Source organism: Heloderma suspectum, chromosome 4, assembly GCF_057233095.1.
Source record: "Heloderma suspectum isolate Gila_16-S chromosome 4, 16-S_ref, whole genome shotgun sequence".
NCBI classification, from domain to species: Eukaryota; Metazoa; Chordata; class Lepidosauria; order Squamata; family Helodermatidae; genus Heloderma; species Heloderma suspectum.
In genome coordinates this window covers 232,809,401-232,833,013 of record NC_139461.1, presented here as the reverse complement: position 1 = coordinate 232,833,013, position 23,613 = coordinate 232,809,401, and the positions used below count along the sequence as shown (strand labels likewise).

Genomic DNA, 23,613 nt, shown 5'->3' with positions numbered 1-23,613 from the left:
AAGGAGGGAGAGCCCAGTGTCTTTTGACTGGGAGGAAGGAGAAGGAACATCAACCAACTTTTACGGCCTTTGTGGAACTTGCATTCATTTCTATCACTTACAAGATAAAAGAGTGTATTTGACAGTCAGCGCTATCACCTGTGCCTGACACTTAATTTGAGTTTGTCTGGTCCTGCAGAGCCCTGAATTCATTTTCATGCTGAGCAGCAAAGCTGGTGGCTGTGGCTTAAATCTGATTGGAGCAAACAGACTTGTGATGTTTGATCCAGACTGGAATCCAGCCAATGATGAACAAGCCATGGCCCGTGTGTGGAGAGATGGGCAGAAGAAGACTTGCTATATCTATCGATTGCTCTCGGTAAGACATGAGCTGGATTCCATAACTCTGATTGCTTCTATGAACATCTTAAAATGTAGATGGGAAAGCCTGAGCCTGCTGCAGGGAAGAAACAAGTTATGATTGTGCAGAGGCTGCTGATGTTACAGCATTAAGAATGTTTGCACTGATTACAGTGGAGCCGGAGTTTTTACTGTTATATTATGATAGTGGGCATACCAGGCTATGGAAGTGGCTTTGTTAGAACATGATCAAAGGAAGATTTCCCAGGTGAGATGTGTAAGAGTTCCTTGACCTTTGCAAAACAAAACTTTGCTTGTTTGGAGGCAGATCTGAGTCTTGGGAGGATTAGTGGTTAGGTCGAGATTTTTCTGTTCTTCCCTGAGAAAGAAGGGAAACAACTTAACCCTCAGCTGCTTCTGCTTTGGGATAGGAAGCATGGCCTATCTTGAGCTCCTGCTTTTCAGCCAGGAGCCTGTCTTTTTATCTCTGTTCCTTCTTTATAATAATGAATACATCTGGCTTGCACCAAATGCTCAAAGCAGGTAAAGTTACACATTTAAACAGAACAAATATAAACAGTAGCTTAAAATTACTTTAGCAGTCTAACTCCAGCTAACAAATGACACCACAATTCGATGGAGAAGTATAGCATACTTTTCTACAGATATTAAGGGTTTGGTCAAATTCAGAGCCTCCTGTGAAAAGAGCTGTGTTGGATTAGTGCTTCAAGGGGAGATTCTAAAGAGGGGGGCATGATGAGGAATGATTGACACCATCCTAGTTCCTTGAACAAAAGCCTCCATTAGAGCCAATTGGAGTGAAAACCGCTTCGGGCTAATGAACATAATAGTGCTTCTAAGGATCCGCAGAACTTACAAAAGCCCAGCATCAGCCTTAATTTTGTCTCCTTGTAGACAGGGACAATTGAAGAAAAGATCTTCCAGCGGCAGACCCACAAGAAGGCTCTCAGCAGCTGTGTAGTAGATGAGGAGCAGGATGTGGAAAGACACTTCTCTCTTGGGGAACTGAAGGAGCTTTTCACACTCAATGAGACCACCACAAGCGATACCCATGACAAGTAAGTCTTGGAAAGATCTGGGTTAACGAGTAGCTGCTTTATTATGTGTGCAGGAGTTTGGGGACATAACTGAAGGGGTCCCAAGGTGTGTATTGGTCTCCAAAAACAAATTAGGTACACCTATTCTGTCTACATACGGCAAAAGATCAAGATCATAGCACCTCACCTGATACTTGTATATTGAACTTAACATTTGTATAGGGACCTATACATGTACAGCCCAATGTGTATAGGCCCTACCTTGTGACCTTTATGGCGTGAGTCTTGTATTGTACAGATTTGATGGATTGGGCCTATATGTGTTGGACTCCACAAGTCTAGGCCCCCAAGTAAACATTAAGTCAAAGACATGAATGTTGGGCAGAAGTAGGCTGGTGTGATACTGATTACCCCAACACCCAAACAGATTGAAAGTCTCCAAAGGATGTCAGTGTATTCTTGAGTTCTCTTAAAAGGAGAGAAGGTGGGAGTCTAATGGCTTGTGTGGTTGACTGAAGGTTCTGGGTTCACATCTTTACTTGGGAGAGATGAAAGATAATGTATATATTGGGGATCATGACACTGCTCTGTATACTAGGAAGGATAGAAACTGGTATCTTAATCCTGCTGTTTGAAACAAACTCAGATTTTGCTTGGACTTTTCCCACTGACTGTGAATGTAACCTATGTTGGTGTCATGGATGTATTTCCTTTGTCCATTTCACCTTGTGAAATACAGCCTGCTTCTAATCTATATTGCCCTTAGCTTTGGGAGTCTTTAAGACTGCAACCCCCTAGTTCCAATATGACAGCCTGAAGTCAATTTATGTAAAGCTTCTGGCCCTTGTCAGCACAATGCACCCTTTGTTGCAGGATCAAGTGTCGTCGCTGTGTGAACAGCCATCAAGTCAGGCCACCTCCAGAGGAGTCTGATTGCACTTCTGATCTATCTCAGTGGAACCACTGTGCTGAAAAACGTGGCCTCCAGGATGCTGTCCTCAAAGCTGCCTGGGATGCTGCTGTCACCTTCACCTTCCATCATCATTCCCATGAGGAGCAACGGGGGGTAGCATGACGATTGGTTTGGACTGATCTTCTGAAATTCAAACTGTTTCTTTTAGAAAACAGATATACATCTACATCTGTTACCTTAATCAGCAACACCAAGGTAGCTCTTTTGACCCCCACTGATGCATCAGAAGAACTTTCTTTTCTGCATGATGCACTACAGATGAGCTTTACAAAAACCGTGGGCTAAATCACTGGGTCACAGAACAGATGATATAACACCGAACATTGGTAAAGCAGGTTTTTACAAATACCATTTTTTTCTTTAAAAGGTTTGCCTTTTTACATCCATCTACTGAATGTTTCTGGCAAGGAAGAGACTAAAGATGTTGGTAGCCTCTCATTAGTGCCAGAAGGCCCTGGTATCACGAAGTATGAACAGGCGAGATGCTTGGAGTAATAACTACTTATCCCCAAATTACTCCTGTTGACATTGCCACTTTCAGAAGAGACTAGAAAAGAAGTGTGAACAGATATCACTATCCCATATAATCATTCTGGCAATCTTGGGTTTTTCTAACTTACTTGTTAGAGCAGGTTAAAGGTGCATTGCCTGATTTTAATCTATGAGAGAGAATTTCTAGACCAAATCACATTAGATAACCCCAAATTAAAGCCTCTGTTATAAACTTATTTTCTTCTACAATAAAACCACAAATAAACTGTTTAAAACTAGATTATTCCCCTAAGCAGGGTATATGTATGTGGCAGGGAACAAGGTAATACACCTATTTGAAATATGATTGAATATATTTGTAAGATGAAGGCAACAAGATGAAAACAGATGAATGTGTTTTTGCTCTAACATAAGATAGTATTGAAATGCTTTTTAGAGTGGGAAGGGTTTTGTTTTCCAAAAGCAGGGAGGAGGCATTTGCTTGCTTTAGCTACTCTATTTTCAAAACTTAGTGTAGGAAGGCAAATTATGTTTGTGAAACCTGGCTCATATGGAAAGTCTACAATGTCTGAGGAAAAATCAATGGACTTGTGTTTGCTTCTGATGTTAGAATTGGTCCTCTGGACTACATTAGATGCTTTGAAAAATTAAAAACTTGCTATGTTGAAGGCATGCATGCACAAAAAGCTATTTTTTCAGGGCCTCGGTGTAAAATTGATACCTGGTGAGGCAGCTGCTTCAGGCAGTAGATGCAGCAGCCCCTGGTTGTTCCCCTCTATTGGAAGACAGAACTGTATATGGCACATGGCCTATCCTGGGCCCCTAAATAAGCCAGCTGCCTTGGGTGCAGTGGAGGATGCTGTCCCAGTGGTTGTATTAAAATAAGAGTCTTCTGCGAGTCCAATTGGCTTCTGTATGTGGAACAGAGAGGGCACATCATCTTATCCTTTGCATCAGGCAGCAAAATGTTTTAGGTCACCCCTGCTTGATACACTGGTCAAAACTGAGTTGCTTGCTGTTCCTAAAATATAATATGCAGTTAGTAAAAAGTCATAATTCTATTTAGGCAGAAGACTAGCACAAAGTATTTTTGGGTATAATAGAGAAGTTTTAAATCATTTTCCTTCTTCAGTATGAACTTTCGCCTTCAGTTTCATCAAGTTTGTGCACATATTAACTGCCTTAAGTTTACTTTCAGAAGTTTTAACTCAACATTATCACATATGCAGTCACTAGTAACAAGTATCTCTGTTCCTGCTCAATTCCATAAGCTTATTTTGGGGGCTCTCCACAGCACTGCATTTGGGAGATAGCAGTAAAATCTGGGCCAGTTCATATCACTGTCCTATAAAACTTAGCTGTGCACAGAATTGTCATTTTTTTGCAGAATGAACTCAGTGGAAGGACTTCTAACATACATATGATTGAGCTGTCATGACTTCTGGAACCAGCCAGCATCACACATTATGAAACCTCTAACTGTGATTTTAGGAGAGATGTTAGAAATGGGAGCATCCTATCTTCCTTTGCATACTTATTTTTGGCTACAGGCTTTTGTATTTGTGGTTAACATGCTTTCGGGTGGGGAGGGAATTGTTCTGGCTATTAATACAAAAAGATGCTGGAAGTACTACTGACAACCCTGAGCTCCTAATCAGTGGTGCCTAATGTATTCTTGCAATAATTATCCATCCTTTTAATAATTGCACCCCTCAGTATGTCTCTCCAGCATCTTAAAAGTTCTGTTCTTACTACTTTATTCCCCAGCTAATGTGGGTTATAAAAAATACACCTACATATTGAAGAGATTGTCTAGAAGAAAATGGGAAGCTGAATTCTGGTAAACCTAAGGAGCTTTATTAAAAGATACTGTTCCACAAGTGTTCATTACATCACACTGATGTAGTCGGCAAAGGCCTGAGAGGAGTCCCATGTGTCGCTGACTACGCTGCACATAGCTTTTAGCCGCCACAGAGCCTCTTGAGCCGTTACAGAATCTTGGTCTAGCCAGTTCTGATAGAGGCACAGTTTGGTAAACTTGAATTGTTCTCTGCGTTGGGCTATGTAGCTCTCCAGCTTCTTGACAAACTCCAGGAGTCCATCGGGTTTGATACAGTTGGAGCTGTGGGAGAATAAGATAAGACTTATGCTGCTGCTTACAAGTGAATGTGTACATGAAACAATTCTCCCATATTATAGCGACTTTGCCTAGAAAGCACTTGGTTCATATAGCTCTGCGTAACTGATTTTGTTTCAATTAAAATCTTGAGTCTGTGGTTTTACACTGGTAGTGCTTTATCCTCTGACCCATTGGGTTGGAAAGGTGCAGTTTTGACCTCTGATTATCCCACTGAATCAACATTGTCATGTGTCATTAGAGAAATCACTTTTTCCCTGCTTGTCCTTTGGATTGAAAGTAGGAAATAGAGGAAAGATCCTCTCCAGACATACATCTTTGTTGGTCTGAACACACATCCCCAACCAACCAAGAAGTGAAGCCCAATGTAATTACAATTACCCATCTTTATTATGTTGTGATTAGGAAAAAAAGACATTGGAAGCAATCTTGAGCATCTGTAGTCTCAATTTTATTTTATGGTTTTACTGCTTCTTAAGTGAGTCATTAATATCATTTTGCTTGAAAATTGACACCTTTGAAAATAGCTGGTGAATGAACGAAGCTTGAGCATTGATTCTAGTAAAACTGTTCTACTGCCATTTATTTTGAATAGGACTGTCTGAGGAGGCTCTTTGTAACATACCTTATATCCAGAAGACAGATGGAAGAGGATGAATCTTCAGAAAAAATATCAGCCAGTGCAACCAACCTGTGATTTCCTAATAATGGGGGGGGGGGGGGGTGTCGGGGAATACAATTTAAATGTACGTTATGAACAGTAGAGGGTAGTGAGGGTAGAATAAAGCATAAATGGAGGCAAACCCAGTGCTGGCAAGTTTGGCAGAGATCATCAAATGGGGAAACAGAGAATCACTCTGAGGAGAAGCAGTGGAAACTGGTTGCCTAGTAAGACAACTGTCTCCATTCTCTACTTATCTCTTCACATTGTCCTTTTATTGGATCTGAATGAATTAGCACTCAGGTCCATAGAGCAACTCTTCAGCTAGCAGGAGTTCATTGAAAATACACTTATTTGCTGACTGGTTGAGATGTTAGAAGGGCAGGATTCCCAATACAATATGGGGAACACCTATATTCAACAGGTTTACTGAAGAAACTATGCGGGTCCAATTTTCCTTGCCACTGCAGCACTAATCAGATTTGGAAGGACCATGTAGCCTGATCAGAAGGTACAGCGTGGTTGGTTTCCACTTGTTGTGAGACAGGGAAGAGCTCTCCATTGGCCTCACTTGGAACCAATTACCATTTTGGTCTTCCATTCCCAGAACTGTCTCCATCAACACTGATTCCACTTAGCCATTATGGTACCAATTGGTACCAAAAATCTCTTTATTTTCCTCTTCCACCCCTGTTCCTTCCTTGTGTGTTGTAGCTTTTAAATTATAAGCTATTGTGGAAAAAAACTATCCTGCTCTTCATAAAATTCTTAGGTGTATTTTAAAAGTAAGGACTTAATATCCAGCAGTCTTACCTTCAGTTCCACCTATTAGTCTAAACAAACCTTGCTGCAGTGTTCTTTAAGTAGGAGAAGTGTGCTTGACAAGGAACCTGTGTAACACACATGTGCAAAGGTTTGCCTTCCCTTTGGGCCTTCCAGCAGATAGCAAAGACTTTTAAAAATTCCAAATATGGTAATCTAGGTGTCTTTGACTGTTGCTGTTTTGCTTATGTATATGTACAGTTAGATGTTGCTTTTTATGGTCTAATGTCTCCCTTTGATGCTGCTTTGTACCTTTATGTAATTGCTTTTTTGGTTATTTTTCCCTGATATTTGATTTTTAAAAAATTATTGGCCACCTTGGGTATCTTGTAAGGCAATGGTGGGCTAAAAGTACCTTAAATAATACAACAAAATAAAATAACCAAAAGGAAGAAAGTGAAGTTAACATTGCAAAGGAAGGCCAAATTGGTAGTTAAGAGCCACCCCAGGCATGGAGAAAAATTCTGTATCAGCTGTAAATAGTGTGAGGGGATAAGTTGTGCCTACTTAGTTTTTCCTTATAATCAACTCTCAGAAGTAGATGCACTTTATCTCATAATGAATTTGGCAAGAGGAGAACCATTCCAGCTTATAATTACAACAGCCTTTTATTTAAGCAGTAGCCTGGTCACAGTAGGCAACCAGGAAGTGCATACAAGCACACGAGCAGGCTGGTGGAGGAGGGATAAAGCATTTTATTTCTCTTTTGCATCCAGCATAGAAGCCAAGCAGGGGCTGGCTAGAATTGGGGGGGGGGGGGATTTTGTGGGCTTAGCTGAATTACTGTCAAATAGTTAATTCATAATGAAATGGCAGCACTTAAGCCTTGTCTACTTATGCACCATAATAAGGTGACAGAATGGACCATATATCACTTTGGGATGTTCCAGCTTGTAAAAAAAGCTTCCTGCAAGTAAAAAAATCAGGATTTAGTATCCCTATTTTTATTATGGATTATGCTGAAACCAACTGGAAAGATAGAAAGGGTGGTCAGTTGGAAAACAAAGCACCATGGACAACCTTCACTGATGCATTGTGGCATGAACTTCGGTAGGAAAAGAGCCTACCCTTGTCTAAAAGCTCAAAAATAGCTTTGTTGAGGTCCTGACTTTATGCCAATTGCCTTGAAAGAAGGAAACAAGGCAGTCAATGCACTAATCAAATGAGGCCAAGAGCGCCCGTATTCTTGATAGCACAGGGTCCTTCCCCACCAAGGAGAAGAAAGTATTTCAAGATAGTTGCCACATTTGCCTTAACATACCCAGCCTATTTCCAGGGAGTCGGAGGCTCTTCAGTGATGAGTTGTTCTTCACAACGTTGATGATTTCAGAGAGAAGCTCAGCAGTACAGTTTTCAAACAGCCGACAAAATGAAAAGGTGATTTCTATTGCAAGACAAAGGCCAAAAATGGATAAATATGTTCGTTTCTATGGTTTACTATGTTAAATTAGTTTCACTGAATGCACTGCAGAACAAAGTCAGTACCAAAATGTGAAAGCACACTGATAACCTAAAAGGTGATGACTTTAAAAATATGATTATAATGGATAGTGCAAATAAGCACCCTTTTTCCTTTCTCATATTCTAAGCCTTGTGCCCCTTTCTACATACTCCTCCTTGTGCAGGGAGTAGCTTTTCCCTTGCAATGCAGTAGGCCTCTTTTCTGGCTCAACACCCAACTCCCATCAGGAGGAGCCTCCGCAATAAACAGAGTTCAAAGGAAAACTCAGCTCCACGCTCCACCAAATGAACCATTAAACTGAATCTGAATCTGAAATACAACAACCGTGAAACTGACAGTCCTATGCAGAAGTACATTTCTTGGACTGCATGCAAGAGTGGTCACTGATGAAACTGTAAGCAGGTTGGGGCTTGAGCAGACAAATGAATTTAATATACCTTGAAGGATGGGGTCCTGCAGCAGAAAAAGGACCTCTTTTGAGTGGCCAGAAAGGTTGACATCATGAAAGCTTAGCTTCTTCAGGCTTGGGCTATATTCTGCAAGGCAAACAAGATCTTATGACAAAGGGCTTAGAGCTACCTGCTAATTAAAGTTTTCCCATTTAGCAGCATGTATCATGAATATTATTTCAAAATCTTGACAGTGTTCTACAGCTTTGTTCTTCTGCCTGCAGTTCACACAATCATCTCATACACCTGGCTGACCAGCTGCTGAAGAAGTTGGTACCTCCCAGCACAACTATTACTGTCATCGTCCAGTTGTGCTGCAGGCAAAATAGCTTCCATTGTACCTTTGAGTGCACGCAGGAGAAGCCCAGCCTCCTGGGGACAGGAAATTGCAACACTGTCTAGAGACAGACTCTGGAGAGACCTTGAGGCTTTCAGCACAGGCACCAAGAGACTTGTTTGAAGAGGTTCCCTGGGAAATCTGATCTCAAGGTGTTCCAGATGGCTCTCTAGGTGGCAGAGGGAATATAAAAAAGAAAAATTTTCATGAGCCCAAACTGGCAAACCATGGTTTGAACCAGGACTGCAAGCCAGGATCAAACTATGGTTTGTGATATCAATTTGGAGGGCTTGCTCCAACCACCATTCGCTAGTACAGACATAACAAGATTGGAGAACTTTGATTTTTCTATACCAAGAAGGGCAAGCGTAGCAGTTAAGAAAGCGACATCTGTTTGTTTGTTTTTACTTAGAGGCCCAATTCTAATCTAACCTTTGCACAGTTCATTCCCAGGCATGAGCAGAACAGAGCATCAGCCATGGGAAACATTCAGACTATGAAATCACCAGGTGCATGAGAGCAATCATACAGATATGGTTGCCAGCTCACACAGGAACATCTCCACAGAACTGACACATTTATGTCACACATACAAGAAGGAAAATTGGACATTATAATGTTAGCTTGGAACTGAGTAATGTTTTACCTGGAATTTCTTCCTGCAAGGATGATGAGTCCAAGCTCTCTTCAGGCCTGCTCCACTCTGTCGCGGTTTTGAGATCAAAGCTGACCAAGAGCGTCTGAAGCAATGGAACAGCACTCAAAAAAGAATGGACAAGATTCATGCAAGGGACATGTGAAAACATGTCACTGATGCACACCACACGGAGGCAGTAATTGCTGTGTCGAGAAAGGGCCCGGAGCCCAGAGAGGATACTGAAGATACCGGGACCTAGGCCTGGAACCAGATTTTAAACGATATTGAAAGTGCACGCATGCAGCAAAACTGAAACAGATGCACACCTCTATCTTGTACACATTTCCAAGACAGACACTGACACTTGAGAACTACTAGACACCCTCAAAGCTTTAGCAGATCCTGTTTGAATTTCCCTAAGCCCCGAAAAGCAGTGACCTAGAGCAGCACTAAGCCGACTGCTGGGCAAGCACGCTCTAAGACCAAACCTGCCTTGGCTCTTGTCCCAAGCACTGTTGCTCTCCATGGCTGCCAGCACCTCAGTCCTCCCACCACCAGCACTGCCTCTTAGGATACTATATGTCAGGGGTCCCCAACCTTTTTGGACCCATGGTCACGTTTGGGAAGCTGAGAAGCTGTGCGCACCACCACAAAATACCTCATCAGTGGATCGCCACTTTGGCATCTACTTGTCATATCTGTGGATCTTAGGCTGCATCTTTTTCAGCAAAAAAAATTGTTTCATGTCAACTGGACACCACTAAGGGGTTGTCTAACTCAGCTAACTGCTGACAGTGCAATACAGCTAATGCTTCTTTTAAACATATGTTCTGGCAAAATCCAGTAGTTGCTGCTTTTGGGGAGGGAGGTTATTATACAGATAAATGCTGTACTGGAAGAGTCTTTAATATTTACTTTAATAATTATTATTTACCTGCTTCATGGCAATTAACAAATTATCAGCATAAATGGATTCTTTGTGCCCTTTTGACAGCTAAAAATTGATATTACAACATTGGAAGGATAAAAACTCACCTCCTATAATGCAATGGACTGAGGACCTTACAACACTTTCAATGTTTGGACCGGTGGCATATAGTAATGCCACCTTCAAATGGATACATTTAGATATTTGGTTCGCTTTAGTTGAAGCCTATGTAAAATTGCTAGAAAGTCATATGCATTTCATACCAATCCATGTACATTGAATAAAGGGGATTGGAGGTGCCCATGGGTGCCGTGCTGGGGACCCCTGCTATACATGTAACTGTTTGTCTATGTGTGATGACTGTATTTCACAAGTGCAGCATTTGATAGCTTGGGCTAGAAGAAAAGTGGCCACTGGGAGCAACAAAGAAAGGCTGTGAGACAATTGCACTGGAAAGGGGAGAAGAAGGAAGAGGCAGAATGACCCTGATCATTTGAACGTGAGTTTGAACGTGCTTGGCCAAGTCCGATCGACCACTTGTGTGCTTGACCCTTGCCCTTCATGGCTTATTAAATCAAACAAGGAGGGGTTGTCCGGCTGGGTCCAGGAGGTTGTAAATTCCTCCTTGAGAGAGGGAGTGGTGCCTGCCGCTTTAAAAGAGGCAGTAATTAGACCACTCCTGAAAAAGCCTAACCTGGACCCAGAGGATGTTAACAATTATAGGCCAGTGGCCAACATCCCCTTCCTGGGCAAGGTGCTTGAGCGGGTGGTTGTAGGACAGCTCCAGGCACTGTTGAATGAAACGGATTATCTAGAAACATTTCAGTTGGGCTTCAGGCCTGGTTTTGGAACAGAAACTGCCTTGGTCGCCCTGTGGGATGACCTCTGCCGGGAGAGGGACAGGGGGAGTGCGACCCTGTTGATTCTCCTGGACCTCTCAGCGGCTTTCGATACCATTGACCATGGTATCCTTCTGGATAGGTTGTCTGGGTTAGGAGTTGGAGGCACTGCACTACAGTGGTTCCGCTCCTACTTGGATGGCCGATTCCAGAAGGTGGTGCTGGGGGATTATTGCTCTGTGCCATGGCAATTGTGCCATGGGGTTCCACAGGGCTCTATTTTATCCCCCATGCTGTTTAACATCTACATGAAACCGCTGGGGGAGGTTATCCGGAGGTGTGGGCTGAGGTGCCATCAATATGCGAATGACACCCAGCTCTACCTCTCTTTCTCATCAAAACCAGGTGAGGCAGTGGCTGTTCTGAGTCAGTGCCTGGGCACAGTAATGGACTGGATGAGGGCCAATAAACTGAAACTCAATCCAGACAAGACGGAGGTACTGTTAGTGGGTGGTTCGTCTGCCCGGCTAGGTGATATTCAACCTGTTCTGGAGGGGGTTGCACTCCCCCTAAAGGATCAGGTTCGTAGTTTGGGGGTGCTCTTGGATCCAGAACTGTCACTTGAGGCACAGGTGAACTCAGTGGCACGGAGCACTTTTTATCAGCTTAGGCTGGTATACCAACTACGCCCTTATCTGGACAGAGATAGCCTTGCTACAGTTATCCATGCTCTGATAACTTCTCGTCTGGATTACTGCAATGCGTTATACGTGGGGCTGCCTTTGAAAATGGTCCGGAAACTTCAGCTGGTCCAAAATAGGGCAGCAAGATTGTTAACAGGGACTGGCCTGAGAGCTCATATTACGCCAGTACTTTTCCAGCTGCACTGGCTGCCAGTCCATTTCCGGGCCCGATTCAAAGTGCTGGTGTTAACATTCAAAGCCCTTAACGGCTTGGGGCCAGGTTACTTGAAGGATCGCCTCCTCCCATATGTGCCTGCCCAGACCTTAAGATCATCATCAGCGGCCCTCCTCCGTGAGCCCCTGCCAAAGGAAGTGAGGCGGGTGGCTACTAGGAGGAGGGCTTTTTCTGCTGTGGCACCCCGGCTCTGGAATGAGCTCCCTAGTGAGGTTCGCCTGGCGCCTACATTGTATTCCTTTCGGCGCCAGGTGAAGACCTTTTTATTTTCCCAGGCATTTTAGCATTTTAGCTTTCTAAATTTTTATCTTTGCTGTTTTAAATCTGTATTTTAAACTCCTGCACTGCTGCTAGGTTTTATTGTGGTTGTATTGTTATATATATTTTAAATTGTTTTATTGTGTGTTGTTTGGTTTTAATTTTTGTGAACCGCCCAGAGAGCTTCGGCTATTGGGCGGTATAGAAATGAAATAAATAAATAAATAAAATTTAATGAGCATTAAAGACAGGTTAGCTTGCATTCAGTGACCTTGTGAATGTACAGAACTACTCCCAAGATGCCTCCCTCTGCATGAGATGCCACATTTAGTGCTTGGGTGTCCATGTATGAAGACAAGCAAAGAAGAATAGAGCAGCACCAAAAAGACCAATACAGCTCTCTGACCAGTCAGAGAGGATCAATGGGCCTAACAGGATCACCACCTGAGCTACTTAGTGAGCAATGAGAATTTAGATTCTATGGCAGGGATGGGGAGCCCGTGGCCCTCCAACCCCAATCAGCCCCTGCCAGCAAAGGACAATAGCCAGGGATTATGGGAGTAGCAGTCCAACAACATTTGGAGGACCACAGGTTCCTCACCCCTGTTCTATAGCCTAGCTGTGGCTTATATTCCACTCAAGCCCCAGATACAAAATCTTATGCAGAATGAGTCATCTTGAGTGTCTGTGTCTAGCAAGCATTTCCAGGGTAACGAATGTGTTGTCGCCCGCACTTAATACTCATTAACCTTGATCTCATATTATCAGGACCGGTATAGCATCCCCCATCTTCTAAAGCAGACTTCCCCAACCTGGTGCCCTCCAGATGTTTTGGACTACAACTCCCACCACTTCCAATGGTCAGGGGTGCTAGGAGTTGTAGTCCAAAATATCTGGTGCAGCTCAGGTTGGAGAAGACCGTTCTAAAGAAAAGGGTGCAGTAGTGATTCTACTCAAAACCGTGAGGCACGGCTTTTCTTGCGGCCACTGAAGCATCTGTAGGATAGATAACTCTGCTGTGGCCACATCTGTAGCCCTCATGCATCTTGTACAGGCACATCTGCAGCCACAGCTGAAGACCTATTTGAGGACCACTGCCCCCAAATTATCTGGGATTCAGACACGGATTAGCAACCGATGTTTGCATAAACATACACTGAAAGAGCCTGCATACTTGAGACTGCAGAGGGAGGAAATGGTCTTTTAACCTTTCTTTAGAAGGTGTGCTTATTCATAGTAGGCATTTTAGGACTGCCTTCTGAAGCATGGAAGGGTGTCCTTAATCTCATTTAGCATCTACGAAGACCAAACCAGGATTTAATTTTTACATAAAAACCCCACTATTCCTTTCTGCTGTCTCTCCAAAGTTTTCTGAAAGCCACCCACCCCACCCCCCGAATCCAGGATGTTCTGCCAGCCCAAAACTCAGATGCAGACTAGTCAAGTCCATATCACTTGCTGGCTGGGGCTGATCAGCCTCAGCATCTAGCAACATCAGGAAGGCCACAGGTTCCCCACCCCTGCTTTAGAACTTTAAAACAAATCGCTAAAAGCACCTGAAGACAGACATTTGGGTTCTCACTCACCATTTAAAGTCAGAACAAGCTTTTCTAAAGACACCCAAGAGCTCAGCAGGTTACCAAGCATCTGGCACATGTTCCTGGTCAGAGGGATGGAGAAGACTTCCAGCATGGACACGCTTCGGAAGTAGGTGGCTGTTTTCAGAGACGTGATCCCAATTGGCTGGGTTCTGTCAGGGCAAACCCTATCAGAACCACTGGCAGCCTCTGCTGGGAGAGGGAAACCATGTGCGAGCCTCTTCCCCTCCTCAGCCTGCCTTCTTTGCCTGTTCTCCCCCTCTTCCCTCGCAACCGCAAAGACAAAGTCATAGAGATCGTCTGACTCTATAGTGGCTTGGCTGGTTCTCCTACGGCAGCTGCGCTTCTTTGCCGCTACAGCCTTGCGCCTCTTTTGAGGTTTTCTTGAAGCAGGTCCATCTTGACCTGTTTTTGCTGGGGAGAAACTGACAGATCCCTCATCAGCATCACCTTCTGAACTTGTATTGTGCTGCATCCAGCTTTGGGAAGAATTGCTACCTAACCTGTAGCCTGCTGGGTCTTGTAGAGTCTCACTGCTGGTTCTAGCCAACTCTACAGTATTTTCAAAGCCTGGAAAAGATTCTTGAGGCATCCTGGGCAGCGATTTCTCGTTTCTCAGCTTCTTATCACTACATTGGCCAATTGCTGATCGATGAAACAGCCAGCTTGAACCAAAAAGAGGCTTAGACTCTTGATGTAGCTTTTGACTCTGGTCAATAGATTTCTCTCCACACAGATGACAAAGGTTTCCAGGGTTCATCAGTGTTTTTCCTGGGTGCCAAACCCCAGCGCTCATTTTTAGAATAAGGGCTAAAACTGCTGGGTCAGGATCAGGCCAAGAGTACATAGACAACTGGTCCACAACACCGTGATGAATGAGACGATGAAGAAACAAACTCAACTGTTGCCTAGTAGAAGGTCTGGAGGAGAGGAGGTGACGGAATGTCAAGGATCTGAGTGAGACAGCCAAGTTTTCTAGAACACTCTGATTGTGTTTGGCCATGAGCTCTGATACGCCCTCAAGCATGTTGTAGATGGTAAGCTGGGTAACATGCCGTGAAGTGTATAGCAAGGGCAAAAAGCAAGGATCGCTCAGCTGTTGGTGTGAAGATACGTCCAAGATCCCACGCAGCACGTTTGAGAAGAAGGTTTCAAGGAACTTCTTCCTCCAACACTTGATGCTCTGTAATCAAATTGAACCAAGTTAACGTAAATGCCTTGTGCAGCCTGATCTTGTCTGTGTGTGCTCTGAAGGAAGCCCAACCGATGGCCTTGTAGGCCCCTTCCAACCCTACTATTCTAAGATTCTATAATTTAATTTCAAGAAGACTTATTCCGAAATCTGTGTGCATAGGAATGCAAACTATCTATTCTAAAGAAAGATGGAAAGTAATGGAGGTATGTGACTCCAAATCAGGAGTGAAAAATTATTGAGTTGTATCCAAATGTATCCATCCACCAGTGGAACAGATACCGCTGATGGAACAGATTCCCCCTCTCCCCTGCAGCCCACTGTATACCCCTCAAATTTGCTCTAGAAGGTTGGGGGATCCTCCAGAGCAGATTTGGGTGGGGTGAGTGCAGTGGGGGGGAGAGAAAGGGGAATCCTGTTGTGCAAGCAGAAATCACCCTCTTAAATAATGCTATTTTTTGTCTAGCTTCCAGTCAATATAATGGCTGTTCCAGTTAAACTTGGGAACAAAGGCAGAGCAATAGGACACTAATACTGCAATCCTCTACATGTCTACTCGGACATAAGTCCCATTGTTTTCAATGGGTCTTACTGCCAGGTAAGTGTGTATAGCAGCCTTGCCCAACCTGGTGCCTCCCCTCAGATGTTTTGGACTTCAAGCCTCAGCCAGCATGGCCAATGATTAGGAATCCTGGGAATTGTAGTCCAAATCATCTGAAGGGCACCCATGTTGCAGAAGACTGGTGTATAGGATTGCAGCCTTCGTCTTATTAATTAATGTGAATCATTATGCAACGATTCAACTAATTATCACAAACCAAACCTTAATATACAGTCTGAGAAGTGTGGATGCCTAAAAGTGACCCAGTTGTGGTGCTGGTGGTGGTGAATCTCTCTCTCTCTCTCTCTCTCTCTCACCAAAACGATCTACATCTTTTGTATCTTAACGTAACTTCATGGGGAGGTTTAGAATAACTAGCTGAAGAACTAGATGCCGCGTTTCCAAATTATTCCCTGATCTTTTGGAGGTACAGTAATGCACAGATAGGCAATGATGAACTGCTCTTTCCTTGGTAGTTGGCCTTGCATGAGAATACCAGAAAAGAAGAAGCTTTAATGAATGCCTTCTCTTTAATAAATAGTTTTAGGGAGCAATTCCATGGCCCCTAGACAGTGTCTGGGGCACCATAGGATATTTTGGATTCCTGGATCTGAGGACAGAGGCAGCGCTCTAACCTCAGTTCCAGGAATCTGCACTCCCTGCCCCCTCCCCATTGCAGCTGGTGCAGAGAGAACCATGCCAGCTGCCCTTCTGAGGGTGCAAAAGCAACCTCAGAGAGGAGGTAAAGGGAGCATTTCAGTGGGTGGGGAGGAGGGAGGACAGGAAAAGCTGGCTTTCAAAGTATCCCCAAGCCACTCCAGCCTCCTTCCCTCCCCCTCTGCAGTGCCTCAGCTAGATGGGAGAAAAAGCCCGTGTAGCGAAAATGCAGACCAGGAGGAGCGTGGAGGTGAAGATTGCCTCTGCCGCTCCTCCCACTCCGCAATGGATGCCTGTAAGGCTCCGAATTTGGAGGCTTATGAGCATTGGGGTAGGATTGTGCCCTTTAACCTGTCTGTTCTAAATGGAAAGAAGCAGGAGACCTAGAAGACTGCTATTCTTCACGAATTTGCAAGGGATGGAGGGGAGAGAACATAGTGTATATATCAGTGTCAGAGGGTGATACCTCCTTTGGGGGTAGGTTTTAACATGGACATCAGGCCTGACAGTGCACACCAGTGCTTATGTGTTAAACACTTAGTAGTGGGTAGACCACTTGTAGATGCAAAGAACAAACAAACATCTGGACTTGAAGTTATTTGGGCTCATTGTGTTACAGTGTAACTTACGTTGTCCCAGTTTGTGGAAAATAGAGTAAATGAGAAGTTGGTCTCCCAAAGTAGGTTAAGAATTCAGGAGGAGGACTTAATGAAAACTTGTAATTTATCCACGAAGATCGTTAGCAGCCTGTTGTTCCTTAATAAGCTCTTATAGGCAATTATTAAAAATTCATGTATTTCTTTTCAGACAGTCATACAATATTTTAACCAAACTACAAAGAGAATTTGATGTAATGGCAATCCATATTACTTGCAGGAACCAGGCAATGAATCAATCAGGCTGGCAGACACAAGTGACAGGGCTTTCTCTGTCGTGGCCCCACCGTTCCACAGGAGGTGCACCCAGCTCCCTCTCTGTATTTAAATGGCCCTTGAAGACATGGATGTTTCACACTGCTTTTAAATGAATAATGGTTCTGATCTACATTTTTTTGTTATAGTTTTAACTATTGCAGATACTTTTGGTTTGTATTAAGACGGAATGTTTTAGATTATAGGGACCATCTTCAGTGGTCCTTTTTTGGGAGCCCCTGCCAAAGGAAATGAGGTGAGTGGCTACTAAGAGGACCTTTTCTATTGTGGCACACTAGGTGTGGAATGAGCTTCCCAGAGAGGCTTGCCTGGCACCTACCTTGTGCTCTTTTTGGTGCTAGGTGAAGACTCTTTTTCCAGGCATTTTAGTATTTCAGTTTCTGTTGTTTTAAATCTGTTAGGGCACAGCCCTATGCATGTTTAGACAGAGAAAAGGCCTACAACTCCCAGCATTCCTCAGGCAGCTATATTTTAAATCTTTGCACTGCTGCTAAGTTTTCTTTGGGTTTTTATTTTTATTTTATACTGTAGTTTTAATCTTTTAAATTGTATTTTTTTCATGTTGTATATTACGGTTTTAACCATTGTAAACTGTCCAGAGATCTTCGGCTATTGGGCTGTATAGAAATGTAATAAAAAAAAATAGAAGGCTTTTGCCTTGAAAAGGGGTAGTTTAAAAAATAAAATACATTTTGGAGAATGATTTCAGCAGGAACTCATGAAGTGAGTGAGGTAAATACACTATCTGCTTAAAATCATAGAAAGACCTATGCATAGGCTTTCTGGGCTATGAAACGAATAACAGGCCCAAAAGCTAGACATCAGGAAGGGCTTTTGGCTTTGGTCTGTTAGAGACAAAGTTGTTAGCCTTTAAGGTGGCAGAAGACTCTGGTTTTTTTGCCACAACAGACTAGCATGGTTAACCCAGTGGAAATCGTGCAAAGCTGTGGCTTATCTTATGTTCTGTTATTACAACAGCAAAGAGTCAGAGAAAAGCCAGTTAAATATAGTCTGATAGGCGCTGATAAACAGAAATATCTGACAGAAATATTGTTTCTGTAATGGGGTAGAAGCCCTACATTGGCTCCCTGCAGCAAAGGGTAGCTGATGTAGTTTTCCAATAGATAGATCTGTATGTAGAATAAAGCTACCAGTGAAACTGATCCAACGCATCACCACAGCTGGAAGAAACTGAAGACCAAATTATCCATGAAGGTGGGAAGTCTGTTCTCCTCAGGCATGAGAGTTTTGTGGTTTGCATCCTCAACCCACCTCTAATCTGGAAGGTCTTGTTTTGATGATGTCAAACCAGAGCTTGCACCATATAGGTTGGGTTGAGAGTCCTGGGGGAATATATAACAATTAAAAAAAAATAGATGCCATTAAAATACAATGTATACTAACTACACAGTTTGTTTTACATAAATACACAGGTACATAAGTCATGTGATTTACAGCAAATTAAGGCTGTAATCCTAAGCATCCTTAACTGGGAATAAGCCCCACTGAGCTCAAGGGGACTTACTTCTAAGTATTCATGCATAGGATTGTGCTATAAGTACATAATTGAGGGCACACTCCTATCGTTTACACCCTTAATCTTGTAAGCCTCCAAACTCGGAGGCTTATGGGCACCCAGTGCAGAGCGGGAGGAGCGGCAGAGGTGATCATCACTTCCCTGCTCCTCCCACTCTGCATTTTCGCTAGATGGGCTTTTTTGCCCATCTCACTCACGCACTTCGGCGGGGGAGGGAGACTGGAAGCCTCAGGATAGCTCCAATCCCAGCCTCTCCAGTTCCCTCTCCTCCCACCAGAATGCCCCTTTTACCCTCTCTCTGAAGTAGAGTTCCCTATCTCGGATAAGCAGTGGGTGCGGTTCTTTCCATGCTGGCTGCAAGGAGAAGGGGGCAGAGCACTGATTACCACCTCTGAGGTCAGGGACAGTGCTCCAACCTCAGATCTGGGAATCCAAAGTATCCTATGCACACACACCCCCCCCCCCGATGCTGTCTAGGGCCCATAGGATTGCTCTGTAACATACTTAAAGCAAGCATTCCATCTCTGATAAGAGAATTTATCTTACGAATAGTAAAAGTTTTATATTCATCATCAAAATTCTGCTTCAAATTTAAACCGAACACTTAAGTTGAAAATTATTTGTATTGTTTTTGCTTTTTTTACCATATTTAATTCTCACATTCAGTCTCAAAAATCAGATTATTCTGTTCTGCACACAGGAACCTGATGCCGAGACATGGAGGCTGTAATCCTATGCCCATGTACCTTGGAGCAAGACCCACTGAACTCAAAGGGATTTACTTCAGAGTAGAAATGTATAGGATTGTACTGATACTCACCCAAATCCACCCAGTGAGCCCTCAGCCAAAATGGAATTTGGATCAGGCCTATCGTATTATCTACTGTCTAAATGTCGTGCTCAATTCATTAAGGAGAATCACTTCAAAAGTGTATTAACTTCTCATCTGAAGAGCTTGACTTCTTCAGTAAAGCTAATACAATTTTAAGGAGCTGATAATCTAGTCTAATCTGCTAACATCCTCTGCAACAATTTCGAGAATGCAGCTGAAATTGATTTTGCAGCAACTTGAAACTATATATTTTTTAACTCCCTCCTCTTAAGGAGCTTGAGGTAAACATTTTAGCCTGAAAAGTTGTGGGTCTGGGTGTGACTAGTCCAGAGCCACCCTGTGATCAGGGATTTAGGTATGATTTAAACTGTAGAAAACCTAACACTTTAATCATGACACCACACTGGCCCTTAAAATGTTGCTCGTAGTCCTGTGTGCAGATATTCTGATAAAGCTATTTTTTATATATAGTAGCTTTTACAAAACATTAACATCTATGTCCCTAAATCCAACTGCTCTTTATCTGTCTGGCTGATGTGCCATTGAACTCAGTAACCACAGTGACTCTGGCTGAAATCCTATGCACACTTACTTGGGAGTAAGCCCCACTGAAATCAGTGGGACAGACTTCCAAGTAGGCTTGCAAAGGCTTGAGTGCTCAGAACAACACATTTTCGCCATGGCAAGAATGGAAAGCCACTTCTCCAAGTTAGCGCACAATCCTGTCCAGATGCCCATCAGCCTCCAAACTCAGAGTCTGACAGGCTTTCTATGCAGAGTGGGAGGAGTGCGGAGGCAATCTTCGTTTCCGTGCTTCTGCCGCTCTGCATTTTTGCTAGTCAGGAGTTTTTTCCCCATCTTGCATAGGCTCTGTGGAGGGGGAGGGAAGCAGGCTGGGAAGGGCTATGGATAACTTGTATCCCCGTTTCCCCAGTTTCCTCCCCACCCACAGAACTGCCCCATTTCCTTCCTCTCTGAGGTCGCCTTTGCGACCTCAGAGAGGCAGCCAGTGCAGTTGTCTCCACGCTAGCTGCGAGGGGGAGGCAGCAGGGAGTTGGACTCCTGGGTCTGAGGTCAAAGCGCTGTCTCCTACTTTGGATCCAGGAATCTGAACTATCCTATGGCTCCCCGGATCCTGTCTAGGGACCATAGGATTGTTCTCCCCATTGACACTTCAAGGAAATTGAGTAATATGGCAAGCAGGGATTAGTCTTAATCAGAAAAATAATTATGTGCACAATGATGACTATGAAAGAAATGATTTAAAATGCACAAGAGGGAAACTAATTTTCCCAGGACAGCAGAAACCATTGAACACGTCCTATCCCACTTCCCCCTCCCACAAAGTAACGGACCTTTTTTCACTGCAGTCTCCTCAATTCGCTCCAGATAGTAGATGTTAAGCAGAGGCAAGATACCTTGGAGGATTGGACCTGGAAGTGCTTTTGTGGGGAGAAAGCAATATAAAACTGTGTTTCAGTTACAGAGAAAGAACAGGCTTAGATGATTTGGTGAGGGCCTATTTAGACAATGCTATTTACCCCCAGGATTAAACCTCCAGAAAGACTGTGAGCATGTTGCTGAAGTTATTTCTAAGTAGATTCTTTAGTACATGGTGTGCTAGGAAGCAATAACACTAAAGACAAACCAAAATGATGGAGGCTGATGATATTTAAAATTTGTTTTGAGAACGTTCCTCTCTGCCATCATAGTCCAATAGAATGTTAGTAACATAGGATGTTACAATGATTTCACCTCCACTGTTCTATACTTTTGCAATAGAACTATATCATTGGTGTACATGTGAATCTAGTATTTAGAAGGTTTATATTTTACACTATGAAGTTCACCCTGAAATCAGATTTAGAATCCAAACCAAAGCATTTTGCAGTTATAAGTATGTCTCATCAAATTCACTGGAACTTACTGCTATACAAGTGGGCATAGCATTGCATAAGAGCAGCCATGCTGGATCAGACTGAAGACTTATCTATTCCAACATTCTGTTCACACAGTGGCCATCTAGATTCCCCAATGGGAAGCCCACAAGCAGGACATGAGTACAATAGCACCCTCCCACTCATGTTCCCCAGCAACTGGTGTACATAGGCATACTGCCTCTGATACTACAGGTAATCTATAGCCATCATGACTATTAGCCATCGATAGCCTTCTCCTTCAATAATTTGTTTGATCCCCTTTTAAAGGCATCCATGTTGGTGGCCATCACTGTATCTTGTAGTACTGAATTCCAGTTTTGCAACATGTATATGGGAAAAACCAAGGGGGAAGCAGGGGCAGTCATATATGCATATATACTACAGAAGCGAAATAGCTGATACCGAAGTTATACCAGGACATTCAGCAGTAGAAGCAAGTAATTTTGGAAAAGTAAGAATGAACTCTGGTATCTATTCAAAACACGAACCCTTGTGGTCAGCGTCCAGGGACCTTATCCAACAGGATTTGGATCCCCCAGGGAGCCCTCACACTTTGTGGAAATTGACAGAAACAAAATTCAAAGTGATCTTGATAGGCTGGAGCGCTGGGCAGAAAACAACAGAATGAAATTTAACATGGGGAAATGCCAAGTTCTGCACCTAAGAAAAAGAAACCAAATGCACAATTACAAGATGGGGAATACTTGGATCAACAATACTACAAGCAAGAAAGATCTTGGAATTGTTGTAGATCACAAGCTGAATAGGAGCCAACAATGTGATGGGGCTGCAAAAAAGGCAAACGCTATTTTGGGCTGCATTAATAGAAGCATAGCTTCCAAATCCCGTGAAGTACTAGTTCCCCTCTACTCAGCACTGGTTAGGCCTCATCTGGAGTACTGTGTCCAGTTCTGGGCACCACACTTTAAGAATGATGCAGACAAGCTGGAGAGGGTTCAGAGGCGGGCAACAAAGATGATCAGGGGACTGGAAACAAAGCCCTATGAAGAGAGACTGAAAGAACTGGGCATGTTTAGCCTTGAGAAGAGAAGACTGAGGGGAGATATGATAGCGCTCTTCAAGTACTTGAAAGGCTGTCACAGAAAGGAAGGACAGGATCTCTTCTCAATCATCCCAGAGTGCAGGACAAGGAATAATGGGCTCAAGTTACAGGAAGCCAGATCCCGGCTGAACATCAGGAAAAACTTCCTGACTGTTAGAGCAATACAGCAATGGAACCCATTCCCTAGGGAGGTGGTGGGCTCTCCCACACTGGAGGCATTCAAGATGAGGCTGGACAGCCATCTGTCAGGGATGCTTTGACTTGGATTCCTGCACTGAGCAGGGGTTGGACTCGACGGTCTTACCCTTTCCAACCCTATTATTCTATGATTCTATGACCACAATCCTCTACATGTTTACTGTGTCCAGTGGGGCTTACTCCCTAGTTCGCGTGTTTAGGGCTGCAGCCTAAGAAACCTTCTTCCCAAAGGGCAGCTCCCCGCTTTTCAGTTCCCCTGTCCTGGCTGCTAGCTGGAATGCCCACGTATGTTGAGTGTTACTGTGCGCGTCAGGGAAGCTCTTTAAACTACGCGGTACCCGGAAGCCCTAACCCCGATTGCTGGCGCCAGATTCTCACATTTCATGGCACCGAGTAGTTGCCTATGGGTCCTCACGTAAAGAGCGGTTACGGCTGATCCCACTTAGGTCCCCTTCCCCCTTCTTACCCCAAACCTCTTTCTCCACGCGTCCCATGATGGAGCTGACTACCGCACCACTTAGTTCGAAGAGACTGAGTGGATTCCGATCAGCGATCTCCTTCCCAGATCTGGTCTCCATATTGTTCAGGCGGCGGGTCTACTCTGAGAGAACCTGGGCTGGATTACGCCATCTTGGGGGGGTCACGTATTGTTATGCAGACGTATGATGCTGCCATACTGAGCAGGTCGAGCGTCCTTCACCCTAGCGCCATTTTGGCGGAACCGGCGGCCATACTGGTAGAGTCAGGAACACT

At 43.8% G+C, this 23,613-nt stretch overlaps 2 protein-coding genes across 4 annotated transcripts in view; one reads left to right on the top strand and one right to left on the bottom strand.

The window, feature by feature from the left end:
• Positions 1 to 4,706, top strand: part of RAD54L (RAD54 like) — a 25,974-nt gene extending 21,268 nt beyond the window's left edge. The window contains exons 16-18 of the mRNA XM_084852612.1: positions 179 to 358; positions 1,255 to 1,418; positions 2,271 to 4,706. Of these exons, the coding sequence (XP_084708738.1) occupies positions 179 to 358; positions 1,255 to 1,418; positions 2,271 to 2,472 (546 nt within the window). The 3' untranslated portion in view covers positions 2,473 to 4,706. The remainder of the gene's footprint in view (positions 1 to 178; positions 359 to 1,254; positions 1,419 to 2,270) is intronic.
• On the bottom strand, positions 4,698 to 23,613 carry LRRC41 (leucine rich repeat containing 41). Of its 3 annotated transcripts, none has more exons than XR_014790564.1 (10): positions 23,327 to 23,613; positions 21,015 to 21,101; positions 18,563 to 18,633; positions 13,897 to 15,091; positions 9,377 to 9,628; positions 8,735 to 8,899; positions 8,382 to 8,480; positions 7,744 to 7,866; positions 5,625 to 6,550; positions 4,698 to 4,984 (listed from the first exon to the last, which is right to left on the bottom strand). XR_014790564.1 is itself a non-coding variant. In XM_084852610.1 (10 exons), the coding sequence occupies exons 1-10, from the start codon at positions 23,436 to 23,438 to the stop codon at positions 4,750 to 4,752; spliced, it is 2,415 nt and encodes an 804-aa protein (XP_084708736.1). In that variant the 5' UTR covers positions 23,439 to 23,613; the 3' UTR covers positions 4,698 to 4,749. The 3 variants fall into 3 exon arrangements, 2 of the variants coding, with proteins under 2 accessions (XP_084708736.1, XP_084708737.1); XM_084852610.1 differs by having other exon boundaries at positions 5,625 to 5,700; XM_084852611.1 differs by having other exon boundaries at positions 5,625 to 5,700; positions 18,442 to 18,633; positions 23,327 to 23,538.

What these genes read in the sequence shown, in the direction of transcription:
- LRRC41 (XM_084852610.1), bottom strand. Translation starts at nt 23,438, where the DNA reads ATGGAGACCAGATCTGGGAAGGAGATCGCTGATCGGAATCCACTCAGT. An exon ending in TCTCCTGCGTGCACTCAAAG is followed by an intron (nt 8,481 to 8,734) that starts GTACAATGGAAG and finishes TTTGCCTTGCAG; the next exon opens with AATATAGCCCAAGCCTGAAG. An exon ending in ATCTGTCTTCTGGATATAAG is followed by an intron (nt 4,985 to 5,624) that starts GTATGTTACAAA and finishes ATTCTCCCACAG; the next exon opens with CTCCAACTGTATCAAACCCG.